This window comes from Podarcis vaucheri (assembly GCF_965113315.1).
Source record: "Podarcis vaucheri genome assembly, chromosome: 6".
Lineage (NCBI taxonomy): Eukaryota > Metazoa > Chordata > Lepidosauria > Squamata > Lacertidae > Podarcis > Podarcis vaucheri.
Window position 1 is genome coordinate 42,672,934 of NC_138764.1, and position 18,342 is coordinate 42,691,275.

At 41.2% G+C, this 18,342-nt stretch overlaps 1 protein-coding gene and 1 long non-coding RNA gene across 7 annotated transcripts in view; one reads left to right on the top strand and one right to left on the bottom strand.

Moving 5' to 3' along the window:
• LOC309534854 (uncharacterized protein) overlaps window positions 1–17,671 on the bottom strand; it is a 109,839-nt gene extending 92,168 nt beyond the window's left edge. The window contains exons 1-3 of one of the 6 annotated variants that reach the window (XM_082227318.1): window positions 15,488–15,663; window positions 15,139–15,235; window positions 6,291–6,364 (exon numbers count right to left, since the gene is read on the bottom strand). In XM_082227318.1, coding sequence (XP_082083444.1) covers window positions 6,291–6,364; window positions 15,139–15,235; window positions 15,488–15,583 — 267 coding nt within the window. In that variant the 5' untranslated portion in view covers window positions 15,584–15,663. The other 5 variants (XR_014220888.1, XR_014220889.1, XR_014220890.1 and 2 more) reach the window with 5 other exon arrangements.
• LOC309534866 lies at window positions 917–11,696 on the top strand. Its single transcript, XR_014220906.1, has 2 exons — window positions 917–1,023; window positions 11,561–11,696. It is a non-coding gene; the product is annotated as an uncharacterized lncRNA (long non-coding RNA).
• Window positions 17,672–18,342: the final 671 nt, after the last annotated feature.

Here is an 18,342-nt window from a genome sequence, read left to right on the forward strand (position 1 = left end):
TGAGCCAAATCAATCCCTTGTAGGGCATCTTTGAACTAGGAGAAGGGCCATAGCATCGCCTTTGCATGCTGAAGGTCCCAGGCCCAATCCCGATATCTCCAGTTAGGACTAAGAGAGACTTTTGCCTCAAACCCTGGAGAACACTGGCCTGTCAGTGTGTATGGCACAGAGCTTTCTGCATTATAGAAAGGATTGGGGCACTGACTGCAGATCGATGAAAGTTTTGTTTACATGATCTGACATGCGAAGTATATCAATTCTGAAGTCTGATCTAAAAATTCTGTTACTGGATTCTGAAATCCACCTTATAAATTACTCAAGTGCTGACTACAGCAGCTCTCCAGGGTTCTCTCCCAGCACTTCCTGGCAATGTTGGGGACTGAAACTGGGATCCTTTGCAAGCAAAGCAGATGCTGTATCCCTGAGCAACAACACTTCACCAGGCAACAAGAAGAAAGGAGAGATGGAGCAGCAAAGCTAGGAAATCCCAGGGCTCATCCATGGGCTTCCAACAGTGCCAACCCCACATGCCGCAGCTCTTCCTCTGCTTATTTTTTGGAGAACTTGTAGGAGATAAAGGGATAGAGGATTATATATCAGAGACACTTGTTCGTTTTTTCCTTCCTTCCTTAGCACTGAAACAGCGTTTTAGCTATCACAACCAGAGTAGGGCAGGAAACCATGGCTTGCCCAGGGCTGCCCCAGTGTGCTTCAGCTGAACAGCAAAATGAATGGAGGGTTCTCACATCCAAGCCCAAAGCTCCAGTCACTCTGCTACGCTGGGCTTTAAAGAGAACATTGTAGCAGTGATATCGTACTTCTTTGTGCCCAACTGTGCTGCTGCTGAATGCTGAACATGGGCTGACTCTTATGCAAGGATGAGTCACCTTCCCCATGGCAATATTCTGCCACCTACTTGGCAGACATGGCTACAATCTGCTCTGCGCTCCATCTTGCTGGAGTCAAAGCTTGTGGAAAGCAGCCATGCTTATTGACTGAAGCCTCTTAAGATGTGTGGCAAAGGTAAGAGGGGCTTCTTCAACTTGGCTGCTGGGTTTTTACTTCCTGTTCAATGCCATGTTTCCATGGATGCTCTTCTAAACAGAGACTTCCTTCGGGGTACATTCTTTACATACAAGGTACATTGCTTCTTTTCTTCTCCCTCTTATGCCCTGAGGATCTTCTACTACTGCAAGAGTTTTGTGTTAAGGCTTTGCATTGAGGCAACATGAAAACAAGTCACAGAATGACAGAAATCAAACCAAAATTCTCATTTGTAATCACAGGGACTACAAGGGCCGACCTTTCTCTTTTTGGTGGCCCCTTTTTTTATAGAATAGGACTAATGAACTAACATAGCATTTATTTATTATTGTGCCTCCATTTCTGCTTTCATGCTCCTGCTGTGATTTCATCTCCCTCCTCCCCCAGTATAGTAGATGTTGATCCAGTTGTGGTGTTGCTTCGCATAGGTAATTTTAATTTCTTTTCATCTGCTTTATGAAACATGACAGCAAATGGTCTTAGACTGAAAGGCATGATATAAATGTAACTAAGGAAGCAAATAAATGAATAAATGAAATGATGGACAAAGTGAGCAAAAATGAAACTCACAATATAGGTTTTGCTAAAGCGATCCTTTACCCCCAGCTGTCCTGTCATGAAAAGCTGGACAAGGGATCTGTGCATGCCTAGCTCTCTTTTCTTGTTCTTTAGAGCACCTGGCAGACAGTTGCTAGGATGGAAGTAATTAGTATTAAATTATCGCCACTGCCATTTTCACCTGTTCCACTTACAAATCCCTGGAACTTCAGTCTTGTTCAATTAGGCTCTCACACTGCCATCTCCCACAAACACCTTTCTTTCTCTGGAATTGATCCCTAACCCAGAAATGATTTTATTAATTTAAACACACACACACACACACACCCCTCTACAAATACAGATGCGGTGCCAATCCTTAACTAGAGGCGGAAGACACTATGCAGCTGAGGACCAAGTTACATATTAAGTGTCTCTTTGCTCATCTAGTGTGCAGATTTTCTATTTTATAAAAATACAAATCACATCAGCTGAGGGGTGAATGTCAGTCAATGGAATCATAAGAGATACAGAGAGGAGCAGCTAACTTTTTTCTCCTCCACTGCGGTCCTAGGAAAATTTATTTGCTGAAGCTGGTGCTTTTCTTAATTTGGAAGGAAATTACCCATTGGCACCAGTGGGGGATTCCCACTCCCCCCATGCAAATCCTAGCTTAAAAAACTGAACCCACGGCCACTGGATGCAATGATGCCTTTAAGATAATCTATAGTTGAATCCAGCTCTTCTCCACCCACTTGCCATTAATCCCCTCCCAACCCTTGCTACTAAAGAAAATGGGTATTTTCTATGTGCATGTGTAGAAAGAGAGAATAACTTCTCAGTCCTATGCATATCACCTCAGAAGAATGTCTTATTGAGTTCTATGAAATAACATTCACAGGACTGAGGGCTTAGCCATACCTTTCCTCTGCACTTTCCAGGCATGACCTACACTTTAAAGCTCTATATCTCAGCCCCCCCCCTTTTTTGCTCCATGATACGCCACTCTTTAAAGCTGAATGGTAATCCATTAAAAACCCAAATAGCTATTTGCTCCAATTCAGCTTTAAAGAGTGAGTTTTCGCAGGGGAAAGGGGGCGGGGGTTCAGACACAGAGCTTTAAAGTGCAAACCTGTGAATGGAAAGAGCAGGGCAAAAGGGACATGTGGTTGTTCTTCATGCACACTGAGGAATCTCTCGACAAATCACATTATTTGGCCAAATGTGCCATAAGGCTGTGATGGCTAAAATGATGCTTTCAGCTCCTTGGAATGAAAGAAGGATAAAACAACAAATTTCTATACCATATTTGGTTGGTCTGGTTGGTGCATCTTGTGTGTTCCAAGTAATCTCACTCACATCATCTCCTACAAGCTCTCAAAAAGTTAGGGAAATGGGTGCTGAATAAGCAGAAGGAGAGCAAGGGCATTAGAGTCTGACACTGTTGGAAGCCCATGTGCACACCCTTGAACCGCATATGAAGAAAATAGTATCTTTGGCTAGGTAAAGCAGTTCTGCCTTAGAAAGGCCAATAAGAAAAAGGAAGAAAAATCCTCTACTCTCAGTTCAATGGAAATGCATTGTGCTTTTAAGTGAACCATCTCACAAGAGGCAAATGATGCTCCATGGCTGTACAGGGTGAGCATGTGTATCTGCTGCTCTAAAGCACCACAAGAGAGCCTGCGCTTACAGAATGTGACATGTCAAAGCAATCTGTGCGGCAAATTTATGCAAACATTCAACATGTGACCTTTATCTATAAAGCTCTGGCTTTAACCAGCATGTTCTCTCATGTATTATTTCAATGCAGAGCAGTAAAAATTCGAGATGTTTTGTTATTTTTGCCTCAAAATTCAATTCCTCTCTCCTTCCTTGAAAATGTCTTCTCTGGTGGTTCTAATGAATCGGATCATCTCCGGGCTTGAAAAACAAAGAAGCTGGGAGATCTTTAAGGCTATTTCAGGCTCCAGGAGGTAGGGCAAACCAAAGCTATGCTCATTACTCAAAACTAAACCCCACTGAAGTCAATGGAGCTTACTCTAAAGCAAGTGTATATAGAACTGAAAGTGTGATGCCACTTTGAACAGTCAAAGATGAGGATGCGGTACATGAATTGCAGTGAAAAGCATCAGAATGCTTGTGAGCCCATGCATGCAACTAAGAGGAACACATGACCGGTCACATGCTGAATCAAAATGACACTGAATGCCTTTCCAAATCTGGTGGTAGGGTTTGGTTGTCTGCAGATGCAGAACATGCTGTGGGATTTGTGTAGGTGCTCAACAAAATCTATTGCAATTCCAGAGGAATCAGGCCAAGTGAGCTACACAGTCCCCGAGTCCTGTTTACAAATCCAGACTCAGGTATCTTGGGCATAAGGGAGCTATGAGGCCGCCAGGCTCTGAGCAAAACTAGATAAATGTTCCAGCCAATTTTGACAACAAAAGTTATGGAGTTGTCCATTTTGATTCAATAATGCACGTATATTTGGATTGCAAATCTGAAAAGCCATTATTAGCTGCAGCCTTAGCTCCTATGGCTACCAGTGTCAATATCTGCTTCAGAACGCCTTTGATGTCCCCCCAATGGACATCAAAGTTCTTTTGTTCTGGTGGTTTCATGAGTGCTAAGAATTCACCACTGTCTACAAACCCAGCTTAAGAAACGCTCTTTGCAGGCTTTGCCTTGTTTCCTGAAGATTCACTGAGCCAGTTTTCAAACAGACCAAGGCAAGCGAGGCAAGTCAGTTCTCTTGCCATGACCTGCCCAGGTCTCTGCGTATTTATTTAGGTTTTTAGTACTGTAAGGTAGATAAGGTCAATGAGCCTGACAGTTTGTTCAAGCTTTGTTTTTGTCTTTTCTGCCACCCTAAATGTCATCTGCATCTCTCTCTCGCTCTCTCGTGTGTGTGTGTGTGTGTGTGTGTGTGTGTGTGTGTGTGTTAAAGGCAAACAAACTGTATTGCAAACATTTATGTTCTAGGTCCTAGGAGTTTACTGTCAAACACAGTAAAACTTTGTTTCATCATTCATTATTATTTTTCATACACATATTAAACACTCACACATCCAAGCTTTCCCAGAACCTGGGTAAGAACTGTTTTTTGGGTCAAGCTGCTGTAGATGAAACAACAGCTTGACCCAGGTGGTACTTTTTGTTTCACAATATAGATACATTTACTATCCATTTTCCTTTAACTTCATTCACCAAGCTTCCCCCCCCCCCCCGTATCTCCTTGCCCTACACAACTATGTATAAATTTTGATTTTTGCAGCACAGTTGACCTACAAAGATGAAAACAGCATGAGTCTGGAACATGAATTTGGCTTTATCTTTCTAGTTTCATTTCATTATGTTTTACCAATACTGTTTCTTATGTTCATTCCCTTTGTGAAGGGATTCAATGGGACACAGCCTTTGAGCTTTGTATGTAAGATCAATAGAGATCCACAGCAGCAGAGTCATACACAACCAAATTGCATGAAGGAAGATGGGTTCAATCCCTCCTCCCTGGCACACCTCCCGCACTGACAAAATTCAATTGTGGGGGGCGGACATAAAGGCAGGAGCCAATATTTAACTCTTATCCTACTTCTGGTGCAGAGAGGTGAGGTAAACTCTTGGATAGGATTGCCCCATATACACATTTCTGCAAGCAATTTACCCTACTATAATCATGCAGTCTTCAATGTTGTTATCACCAATACATGCATTTTTATGCATGTGCCCTCTAAACTTTAGAGGTGTCTTTGTGGGGACTGCCACCAAAAAGGGGAGACTAAAAGCCCCCTTTATGCATAATCCTTGGGATATAACTGTTAAAGCATCAACATTTGGGCAGAATTCTGGTGCTGCATCAGGGAGCTTTGCACTGCATCTTGGGTACAATGCAGCTTGCAATGGTCACAGAGCAAAGACGCCTATAGAAGCAATAAGGCTAAATTTGCTACACTAACCCTTTAAGAGGTGCAAAAACAAACCAAGTATCTCCTATTCAGTTCTTTTCCTCATATCTTATCAGGATTTTTGCTTTGCATGTGAAGAGGCTGAGGAAAGAGATGGAGTAGATAGAGCAAGAGAAGCCAAGAGGTCTCACCACCTTTCGGCAGTGTTGAACTGTGTTGCGCTCTCCAGAGTATGAGCTGGCAACTGAAATGAGGCCCAGTATTAACAACTGAAAGAGGAGCATCTTCTCTAACTAATCAACACATTCCTTTGTTTAAGAATGCCGTGAATAACTGCACATTGCTGTTACAAGCCCAGGAATAGACTTTGAATGCACTTAACAAATGTCTGATATACAAATTATTCAGTTAATTGCACCATTTAATTGATATAGTTGAGCAATCCTTGCAGCCTTAGCTAAATTGAACTCATTTTCTCTGGTGTATAATGAATGCATATCATATTGGAAAACAAGGAGAAGATTAATATGCCATTGGAGAGGAAGAAAAAGCTGTGGAATGTTTGGTCATGTCCATTATTGCTATATTTGCCTATGAACATTTCTGAATGCGAAGCAGGTACATTATATGAGGCGAGGACAGTTCTATTAAAGTGTGTTGTTCAAGGCATTCCAATAATTTCTGTGTAGGTTTTCCTTTCTACAGGGTGTTGCATTCTTCCTGAAATGAATGGCTTGGGTTTGCATGGCACGAGTAGGAAACAGTCCAATGCCCAAATCTAAAAACAAACCACTACAACCTGACCTTTTGTAGACCAGAAGACCCAGAAGAGCTGCGTGAAGCAGAGGGTGGGTGAAGAGAGCAAAGCTTGCTGCAGGCTGAAAGAAATGAACCAGCAAATAAAACCTCAGAGACCAATTGTGGAAGAAATAAGCTCGGAATGAAATGAATATAACAATTTGAAAGGCAGTGCTGCTGAGACCAGGTCAACTGATTTATATGAAATACAAACAAATTCAGACTTTCATAGGAAAAGACTCTGGTATTGACTGGGAGTTTCAAAGAGGTCTAAACAGATGCCTTACTTTACCATTCCTTTCGGAGCAGATTTTCAATTTATTTCCTTTTTGTTGTTGTTGTTTATTTGTTTACAACAGCTAAAGTATCTTAGAGAAGCTTGACTTGACCAGTGCCTACAGACTGGAAATACTGGGGCCATCTGAGGTTGCTGTGGTCATTTCAAATGTTTATACAAAGAGACTGGCCCACAGCTTGCTTATATTTATTTTTAATTTGGACTTAATCCTCATAAGTTACATGGAAAACTTAATATGCTCATTGAATTTCTTAGATCTCAGAATACCACCATCTGGAAATGGATGATTTCAACTGACATTATCATCCGGCATGTTTGACAGAGAGTGTAGTTCTTGCATCTTGAAATAATTTTGGACTGAAATCGTATTCACACTTACTAGGTAGCAAGTCTCATCAAACACAGTGGGACTTCTAAGTAGATAAATATACATAGGATTGCACAGATTATTGCTGTTTGGGGCATCAAGGTCAATGTCAATGGTGGTTCAAGACAGGGCTAATAAGCGGAAATAATGATATAAAAAGGAAATGGTCAAAGCTGTAGCAATTCATGTCTTCATAATACTTCTTTACATAAAGAACATTTAATATGCTGCTTATTTCTTCCCACATATAACATTCACAATGCTGGCATAAACAGTGAATTGATCTGAGAAGCTGATCCAGTCTCTTAGAATGCATACTCAAGATCACTATGGCACCTTTTCTTGAAGATTTTATTCAGTTCATATTAGCAGGAGGGGTCACTGGAAACAGTAGCTACCTCTTCACAGAGAGATAGAGATTCCACCTGCAAGATGTTTGAAGATCACCTGGGAATCTTTGCCAGTTCCAGTTACTTTCTCACTTGTCTACCTCAAATGCAGACCCATATTGGCCCACAACTACCTTCATGGCATGGTTGGTGACAGTCTGACAAGGTATTACCCCCTCCTTCTGCATGACTTCCCCACCCACCCATCACCACTTCCTTCAACATCTAACCACTTGGTTTCCAGTGAATCTGATACACTGTCAATTCTACCACTGCCCCCTTTCTAACATCTGTTGAAATTAAAGCTAGAGAAAACCATGTCAGTTTCAAAAGGCATGGTTTATGTGCACCAGCACTGATTAAAAATATATATCTGCTTTGAAGGAAAGGAAAAGAGCACACTGCTGGCAAAACTGATAAGTTCTCACCTCCCACACACACACACACCAGGAGATGTCAATAAGGAGAGGGAAGCATTTCATGTTTACCTTGCCTTTTTCTTAACAGAGAGCAGGGAGGTTCAGGAAATGGCTATGACAAGGAGTCCATCATCGAAATGGGTATGACTCAAGGAATGTTAATCTGGGCCTAGGTCACTGTGACCAATGAGCCACTTTCCTCCAGAAATGAGAGATAAAATATCTAGAGAAGCCAATCCCAATGGGTCACCCAAATGGTGGACTAAAAATGCACTTCAGGTAATGTCATTTGCTCACAGGTGACCCAAAACACGCAGGAAGGATAAAATACGATTCTAATTATTCCTTTCTGTATCACCATCAACAATTTTAGAAAGCTAATATAAGCACATTTAAACTTGCACAGCAGCATGAGAGTGATGCTCGAAAGCACTGTAAATGGTACATGTAAAATTGATCATCACACAACTTCCATGATTGCTCTCAATAAGAGATGAATATTGCCAACTGAGGCAGAATCCTGCAGTCTACCTCCTAGCGGAGCCTGGTTACCAGAGGCTTGTTACCCACAAAAGCTTCTGCACTATTTTCCTATTGTCTTTCGAGAACAATTTGAGGTGCTGTTTTTGACCTATAAAGTATATAATGTGGCTCTTCAGCTTTTAACAATTCTTTTTCAAACAGAGCCTATTGAAGACTTCACCCCAGGGAACACTATTAATCAATCAGTAAGGCTAGATTACATAAAGAGCTTTCTTTAAAAAAAAAAAAAATGGGAGGGGGAGACAGTCCCTGACTAATACTGGCGTTTATTTCAAAATCACTGTGCTCCAATCCAGAGAGGGGCATAGGGAAAAGAGCACAATGGGACTTTTTTCTTTTCTTTTCCCCCTGAAGTCAATCTTCCTTTCTGCACCTATCCTACACTGCAAAATGCTTTTTAGAAAACTGAGAAATGCTTAAAGCAGGTTGTGAAACTTGCCATATAGAAAAATGGTGCTTTCTGGGGCAGGTCCACCAACTCAATGATGAATAGGTGCACCTTTTTCCCTTTTACATGCACTCAGGCAGTTCTCTACCCTTTCTCCCATTTCATAGAACCATTTACCTGAACAACCACATGATGAGATGCTTGTCTGTAATTTTTGCCTACATGGTAAAGGAAACCTTAGAATTTCCTGGCAACCCTCGATTTCTGGTCAGTTCCAAGTGGTATAACAGGATTCTCCACACCACCATGAGGGCAGATGTACAGATGACCAGTATTCCATAGATTAAACTGCCCAGCATTGTAATTTATCACTTAGTGAATTGTCCACTGAGTACTGAAGCTTAAAAAAATGTATTGTGCTTCCCTTTTCCCCAGAGCAATTAGATGCCTGTGGGGAGCTGTAAATTATTGACTTCTCTTTTTTACACCCATTGTAATTATCCAATATATTTTGTGATTCTACAACATAGGAAGACAGCTTGTACCAAATTAAACCATAGGTTTATCTAATTCAGTATTGCCTATAATGTCTATCAACCACACGCCATGGTTTCAAACAGGAGTCTTTCCCGGACTCATTTGGAGAAGCCAAAGATTGAACTTGGGACTTTTTTATATGTAGAACATGTGATCTACTGCCGAGCTACAGAGCTACATTTTCCTTTCTAGATGAAAACATTGCAGTATTGGCAACATCATGTTGTTCTAGCCAACTGTTTCCCACTAAAGGGATACCCTGTGGATCAGGAAGTCATTGTGTTCCTAGCATGCTCAGACCTACTGTGGAAACTTTGAGCTGTAATACTTGGATTAGCACCAGTCCATGACTTAAATGCATGCTATTATAGCTGGGCAACCAACTGCAAAGGAAGGCCTGGTTTCTACAGAACTATTTCATCTCCAGGTTAGATGATTGCAATGAATGGTATGTTAGATTGCAGCTAGACTGCTAACTGGGGCTGTGAAATGGAAACATATGGCGCTCCTCCATGGCTTCCAATACATTTCCTGGTACAACTCAAAGTGCTACTCCTGAAAAACCATGCATATGGCTTGGTTTCAGAGTGCCTGAAGGATTGCCTGCTTCTACAGCCAACCAAAACCATCTAAACAAACCTATTCCGAACACAGAAACCAACGTAACAAAGAGAAGCGAAAGTTGTGAGGAAACAAAGTAATCACAAGTTCGGGTTTCTAGAATAGCTCCACATTTCCAAAAAAAATTCAAGCAGCAACTGTGCTAGAAGCATTCAGGGGTGCATCCACAGGTTTCCTTTTTCTGGTGGAAGGAATGGGACCTTTGGATGCAACTCTACAATGATGCTGCAAAAATTCTGTTAAAAAAAAAACTCTGAAGACTGTATATGACAAAAAATGAAGCATTTTCCCCCATACAACGATCTCAAGACTCAGGCAGTAATTGTAATCAACAAAGGCAAGCCAACTGTTGTCCAATATCACTGAAAACAGATTGTAAAATATTAGCATCATTGTGGTTAAAAGGTGGTTGGATTCAATGGTCCTCGGGGTCCCTTCCAACTCTACAATACTATGATTCTGTTATTCCATAATATCTGGACATCCACATATAGATCAGGACAAATTTCTTCCAGCTAGGAAACAAAGACTGTAATCCTGTACCCACTTATCTGGAAGTAAGCCACACAGAACTAAGTAAGATGTTAACCATTAGGACTTACCTCTGAGCAGACATGAATAAGACTGCATGGTGAGTTACAATTTTAGGAGAGTAATAGACATTGGGGGCGGACAGTTTTGCATGTACACTGAATCGCAAGGAGATTTGGGGCAAGTAAGAAGTGACACGATAGATGTGTTGTGGGAGAGGGGGATTATTGGTTTGGTTCTTATTTTTATTATGTATTTTGTGTTTTTATATTGTATTTTTATGTTGTCAACCACCCTGAGATCGAAGGATGAAGGGAAGTATAAAAATGAAAATAAATAAATAATTTTTTAAAATTATGTGCAGCACGGGAAAAAAGAGGCTAGAGCTAAGGTTTTTCTTTGTGTTTCTCGTTTTCATACTGGTTGCCCATTCAAAAGTGCAGTGTCTCACACAAGAGGTTGCACAAACAGAGGGACTTCCTAGATTTCTCCACTAAATCCAAAGCAGCTTTTCAATGGGTCGAAAAGCACCTTTGGATACAACCCAATGTTTTGTTTTGTTTTGTTTTTTGTCAGCTGCTTTTTTTTGTAAGTTGTACATGTGGGTTGATACAACTGTACTTTTCCTTTTAGAAAAAAAATGTGGTTTTTTGTGTGTTTTTTTACCATTAGCCCTCCATGCTGCGTGAGGAAAACTGAAGGGAGTTTAAAAAGCATTTGTGATGTGGCATAGCAGACTGCCATTCAAAGGGGAAATCCCACTGGGCATGCACATGCCTGAAGGAGCTCTTTGTATCCCAGCCACTGCCTGGATGAAGAAACGTCCAGAGACATGTTCAGAACATTTCTCTCGGCGCCCAAAGCCATTTCACAGGTTAGAGCCCTAGTTAACACTGGTGTAGGAATCCACATATCCAACCTTAATCAACGAGTCGAGTGACTGCAACAATTAAATAATGCATGCACAGCTTTCCCCATCATCCTGGTTGCCTTCGGACATTGCTGTACTGTCTATTCACGATCTGTAGTTTCTGGAAACAATTGGAGTCGTTTTTGTTTCGACAAACTTTTCCAGCTAGATGAAAAGGTCTCTCTGCCTTAGGTGTCTGTTTTGTGTTGTTTTTAAACCCATATTCCATTGTTTTTTATACAGTTCTAAACATTATTTCATCTTTTTTTTCAGAATATGTTTGTAAATCATCTTGGGCATATATGTGGAAGGAGATTAACAACAACAACAACCATAGTAATAATATCATCCCTAATAGCTAGCACTGGCGGGTGGGCGGGGGCTGAAATTCAGCAACATCCAGACGGCACCAGTTGGAGAAGGCTGACCCAGGGCCTTGGTTGGAGGATAAATAAATTAGATATTCTGCTACAGTGTGTACAGTGTCTCCAAGATGCTTTTTCTTATGGAAGGGCATCATAAATTAAACAGCTTGGCACAGGGGGGGAATTCCAGACCAAGCAAACACTCCAGAGCGTGCCTAATTTTTCTCTTGAACAAAAACGTATAGCAAACAATTGATAGAAAAGAGGAGTTGCAAGAGATAACACTGCGCTAGAAAATTGTTTCTTTGAACATTACAAGAATGTATCTTTGACAAATTGTTCCTCCCTCGGCCCATGCGCCCAAACAGGGGCAGTGCTGATTATGTTATTTCCAAGGCTTTTGTTTAGCCAAACCTATTTTCTAAACAAGCTTCTGCAGAAGATGCTGCCTGTGTTTTGAAATGCTTCCTGGTATATTGTTTTCCTTGCAAAGATGCAGAGTCCTTGATATGACGCTTTTTTCAAATGCATGTGAATGCAGAAGTTATCAACAAAGAACTTTAATGAAAAGGAAAAGGAAAGCTCTACCTGAGCGTGAGCCAAGTCCCATTCTCCACTGTCTCTTTGTAACCTTATAGCGTAGGCATGCAGTTGTTTGCCAGGTTCCCCCCATTCTACACAATACCTCTATTCATCACTCCCCAGTACGCCTCTTCATTATGAAATACTCTCAGCCCTACAGGGGCCACAGGCAGCTAGGGAAGTCTAATTCTTCAAGATTACTTGTCCATAACTTTGAATATTTAATTATACACAAAATAAGCAAGGAAAGTGTTAATATCCTGCCTAATTTTCTACTCTAAGAATGTAGGATTTCAAGGCAGAGGAAGCCCAGATTTTATTTGGGGGGGTGTCTTCATGATAGCTAGTTTTTACTACTGTACAGCGCATGGATAAACAAGATGGAATTCTTCCAATAGTGTTTTCCTTGAAGCTTTAGCCTCATGCAGAAGGCTTCATAATTTCAGATTTGAGCTTCCCATGCTGTTGCTGTAGTAGTGGATTCCAACCCACGGTTTCACAATTGCCTGGGTCAACAATGCCATGCTGTTTCTTGTATCTTTTTTTCCCTACTGCTGTGCACCATTGGTGCCTGTCAGCCACCATTTTGAGAATTCCACTGTGTCTGGTGCATGCAAAGAGTAGGTTCCAAAATGGCCAGCTACCAAATTTAAGCCAATGGGAAGCAGAGGCACACCACAGCAGAAGAAATTAGTTTAGAGGGCAGTAGTTGCAGTAAAGAGACAGGAAGGAAGGAACAGTGTGAAAGCAGCATTCTTTTCTTTGTTTGTCCGAATGCTGAACAACAAACACAGATATCAGGCACCCAAATAAAAATACTAAAATAAGTTGTTACCCAACTTATTTCTGCTCCTGTCCACCTTTGTTTTCACTGTCTAGCCTACTAGGTCTCTAGCTTAGTTAAAAATAATGTGTTTTAGCTTGGTTCTCTATCTGCCCACAAACACTGGTTGGTGTGTTGTTGTTTTCAGAAGCCACAGTTCATTAAAGAAAAGTGGAAAACACTCACTGGCCTTGGATCAGTAGAAACTACGAATCCCCAAAAGTCAACCCTACAAAAGAACTGACAGTTCATTACAGGGCTGTATGTCATCAATGAAACTGCAGGGAAGATCATTTATCTTGTGCCACCATAGCAACTGTGAATGTGTGTGAGAGAGAAAGAGAAAGTGGGGTAGAGAGGAGAGGCAAGGGTATGCTTAATGTCTGTTAACTTGGTTTCCATGACAAAGACACAACTTGTATAGGAAACCCATACTATGCCCATTCTTATCAATGGCCTAAAGCAGCAAATATTGTACAACAGTCAGGTTATCTGCACTGTATCATAGCAAAAAGCAGGCACAGTCATTTTACAAACATTCAGAAAGCTTAAAGGGGGGGTATAGACATTTGCACATGCCCCTATACTAACTTAGTGCAAGGATGCTTCCATGAAGCCTAAAGACACAACAAAAATCACAGATGGGAGAAGAACGCATAAGAGCAAACACCACCTTCTTTCCTTTTCCTGCTTCATAAATCATCCTGTTTATGTAATGTGGCCAATAAAGCAAGACACAGTTAAGAAAACATTCTTTCTTTTTTTATTCCTATGAAATGGTAAAATGATTGATGTTATGTATGGAAGAGTGTATAAGGAAGACACAGCGTTGGGGGATGATTTACTGATGCCCACTGAAACGTGGGGTTTGGGCACTGTAAAATGTCAGGCATTCAAAGATATAAATGATTGAAATAATGGGGAAATGCCCTTAAAAAGAAAGGACTTGTATGTAGTAGGCGAGGTGGGGGCTGGGAAGGGCATAGCAGCAGTGTGCCTCCAGTACAATCCCACACTGGGGGAAAATAGCAGTGATTTAGCTCCAAATGTCTAAAGACAGAACAGAGCTCTTCACCTTCAACAGGCAAACGCTTATCTCCCAGCCTTGGCATTTGTAGGACAATGTATTAGGGCAATGCTAGAATAATAATTACTGAGTGACTGTAAGCAAGTCGTTTTTATAAGTGTTGTGGTTCTGTTGTCTCTCCTGCCTCTACCTTTCCCTTCACAAGATAAAAGAACTGGATATGTACTGTATGGTGAATATGTGCAGCATAAAAATGACTTAATTGAATTTGGATTTATGGATTCCCCGCCATGCACAAGTTTACTGAAAGGTATCTCATGCATTATGTCAGAAATCATTGGGGCTGTGATGATGTCAACTGTGCCAGCAGTTTCTACAGGGAGCTTCTGTAGGTCTGAGCGTCAAAACATAAATGTCATTGGTTCTGCTTTGATAAAGTAGAGGCAGGTTGGAGGAAAAAAGGAAAAAAATACAACCTCTTCACATGTTTTCTGGGAAGATTATACATTTGACCCATTTGAAAGCCCATATAGGTCATTTGGGCAAACGCAATCCTTTGCAATCAATGGCGCCACCGGGAACCTAGACTTGACAACTGCCCTGAGATCTACGGATGAAGGACAATATAAACATTTAATAAATATGTTATGTACTGAAGTTCTCACCCTGGGCCAGCAGGGGGATACTGTAGATAGTTCAGGTCCACATATGCAAATAAGGGATGGAAAGTGACGTTCAGTGATTGGATAGTTACAGAAAATGGTTACTGTTGCGTTCTAGTGGAGCTCTATATAAGCAGGCTGGCTGAACCCTTCAGTTCAGTTCAGTTCTATCCTGGCCTGTGAATAAACAAGAGCTGTTCGAAGAATCGCTGTGTCGTCTGATATGTTTACCCACAACTTAACAAAATAAATCCATAATAAAATTAAAATTGAACTGATGGGACACCTAGGTCACGTAGGTAGTGTCTAGGAGGACCCCGTCTTTTTCACTTGAAAAAGGAAGAGCAGACACTTAAGCAGTGGAGATGTACCTGGGGCCTAAAGCCTCTTACCTTGATTCCGAAAGGGTCTCAGCTGCCGCAGTTGCTGCTTCGCTGGGAGAAAAGTTGTGTGGTACCCTCTTCTGTTCTGGTTCTCTATCCTCCTCCTCTGCAAAGAAACAGTGGACAATGAAACATTGCGGTGTATTAGCTTGTACATTACTCAGAAGTAAGCCCCACTTTATGTCCATGGGAATTACTCCCTGTTAAGTGTTTCTTCCTGCAGAGGCCTAGGGCAATTGGCTCCAGAATCTGTGGCAAAAATGATGAGCCTAGCATCAGTTTTCAGCCAGAAATTATGGGGCGAGTAGTCCCTGGTAGGAAAAAAAAGTTACTCTTTTGGGATGCTGGAAATACTCACTGTAGCCTCCTCCACTGGGTAAGTTCTTGGGTTTGGCTGAAGGGGAAGAGGGTTTTTTGCAGAACCCAGTTGAGCAAAGTAAAATAAATCATTCATAAAGACAGGATTTTGAAACCTGCAGCTCCAAACTTAAATGATAACAACACAGTACAGTAGTCTGTAATGTAAACATTAAAATGTTGTTTGCTTACATAACACTGCAGACTTGATTCAAGCAGAAAATGGCAGTCAAGTAAGTCAGGCAAAATAGACTTCTAGATTACAAAACACACATTTGAATATGGTGCCAGTGCTCAATAGAGCACAGACTACACCCTTTCTCCACAGCTGAAAGATGTAAAAGAGAATGAGCTCTGGCCAGGAAGGAAGTAGTAAGTTTTTTCCCCTGTTGTTCTCTTCCTGCCCTGTGTAAACAGAGGATGTGACCTCACAGAGTGCCCTCTAGGAATTTGCAGGGAACTCTCATGTCTCTTAACCCTTTGTTCAGCTAGCAAACATGAAATCTTTATTTTGACTAGAGCATCATTGTACCAAATTAAATTCAAAGAAAACACACACACACACATTATCCCAAGCCTTTTCTTCAAGACATAGTTGCTTATTTGTTTTCTTTTGTAAGTGGTTTTCCCTCCCTGGAGACAAGGGGCTGCTAGTGATTTTTATGATTGGCTAAGAAGAGGAGATGGACAGAAGCAACTAGGAAGCCTCTTTGTCACTGAGAATGTACTGTATTAATGTGATTGCGGGTGGCAGTAGGAAGATTGAACCTTGGGCTTTGGAGGCTGTTTATGACACGTAACGTGGATGGTGAAAAGTTGCTGTTTTTGTTCCCTGTGACATCATTTTGAGACTCATTGCTTGAGGCGCTCTGCTGTGCTCAGTGCTGAAAGGTTACCAAGCAGGGAGAGACATGGAGGAAAACAGAGTTGTTGCCTAGAGGCACTTGTGGAGCCATCAAATGATGGAAAGCAACTGAGATCTCAGGAATGCCTGCTCAGGAAAAGTGCTTCTGGTGATGGCAGTGACACTTTCAGACTAAGAACCTGTAAATAAATCAGGACATATGGATAGCAGTGGAGTACTGGGTTATTATTATTTTCCTGCACTTCTGATTGTTTTCTGAACTTCTGAATATGCACTGCATGTAAAATTACTATTTGCTATTTGCTATAATAAGTGGGACGCGGGTGGCACTGTGGTCTAAACCACTGAACCTAGGGCTTGCCGATCGGAAGGTCAGTGGTTCGAATCCCCGCAACGGGGTGAACTCCTGTTGCTCGTGTTGAAATGTCCAGAACCACAACAGCTCGGTCCCTGCTCCTGCCCACCTAGCAGTTCAAAAGCACATCAAAGTGCAAGTAGATAAATAGGTACCGCTCTGGCGGGAAGGCAAATGGCATTTCCGTGCGCTGCTCTGGTTCGCCAGAAGCGGCTTATTCATGCTGGCCACATTACCCGGAAGCTGTCCACCGGCTCCTTCGGCCAATAAAGTGAGATAAGCACCGCAACCCCAGAGTCGTTCGCGACTGGACTTAACAGTCAAGGGTATCTTTACCTTTAATATATAATAAAAGCTAACCTCCTGATCCAGTCTGTTTTTAGTAGGCCATTGCCTTGCATCTTGCAACATTGGTATTATTTATATGATATATGTCCTCCGTATTGAACACCCATCTTGGCTGTGAACAAATTGTCTTTATACAAAAATGCTTCAACTGTGATTTTTACTTGAGGACAACAAATGTACTTGTATGTGTTTAATATAGGCCACCGGCTCCTTGTAGCAGCATAAGAAAAAGGTAAGGCAGGGGAAATAGCAAGTTGAAATATATATATATTTCATTCAAGTTCTTTCCTTAAAAACCACCAGATCAAGTTCTTGCTAGCCGCACCAGTGACAGCCTTGAAGGATATATATATGGCTCTGAATGTTTAATGCTCTTGAAGTACAGCAGAAAGGAGCTAGTTTCTGAGCAGGACCAGCAGGGAAATAGAAGTCTGCATTTTTTAAAATGCAGACGCAAGTATTTCCTGGAATGTAGTTATGCTTTTTTCATTGCACGGATTGAGACAACAGAACTCCATGTAATGGGGACAGCTAGGTGAAAAGTTTTAAAATTGTTGTCACATGATTAGTGCCTATCTATTTTCCCATATCCCTGAGCCTGGCCTTGGCTGGGGAGGGCAGGGTATAAATAAAAATTATTATTATTATTATTATTATTATTATTATTATTATTATTATTATTATTATTAATGTTACCCATCTCTCAGTCTTCATTTGTTGACTTTTCCTTTCTTCCTCTTCACCAACTGTTTAAAGTTTTAAACTATGTTTTGCATTGTTACCACATATGCTATGTTTGCAGCTTTGAAGAAAAGCAAAGTTTTTTTTAAAAGACCTGCTAAATAAATAAATAAAATATATTACAAGTCTGTGGGCAGTGTTTGTCATTCCTAATTTTATGTAACATTCTGTGCAGCACCTAATTTTGGGATTCTGTTGTCACGTTATCTAAAAACACAAGAAGAGTCCTTCTGGACCCATACCAAAGGTCTATCTAGTCTCTATTCTCACATTCTCTTCCCACAGTAGCCAACCAGATGCCCATTGGATTGGAAGCTGACAAGTAGGACACGAGCACAATAGCACTCTGCTTCCTGTCATCTTCATCAAGTGGTGTTCTGGGGTGGAGGTAAAGCACTGCTATCATTGTAGCTAGTAGCTTTTTATAGCATTATCCTCCATGAATGTGTCTCATCCCAAAGCCATCTATGTTGGTGGCCATCGCTACATCTTTCTTCCAGCAATTCTAAGTGCAAGCTGAAAACTGTTTTTGCACCTAGCATGTCCT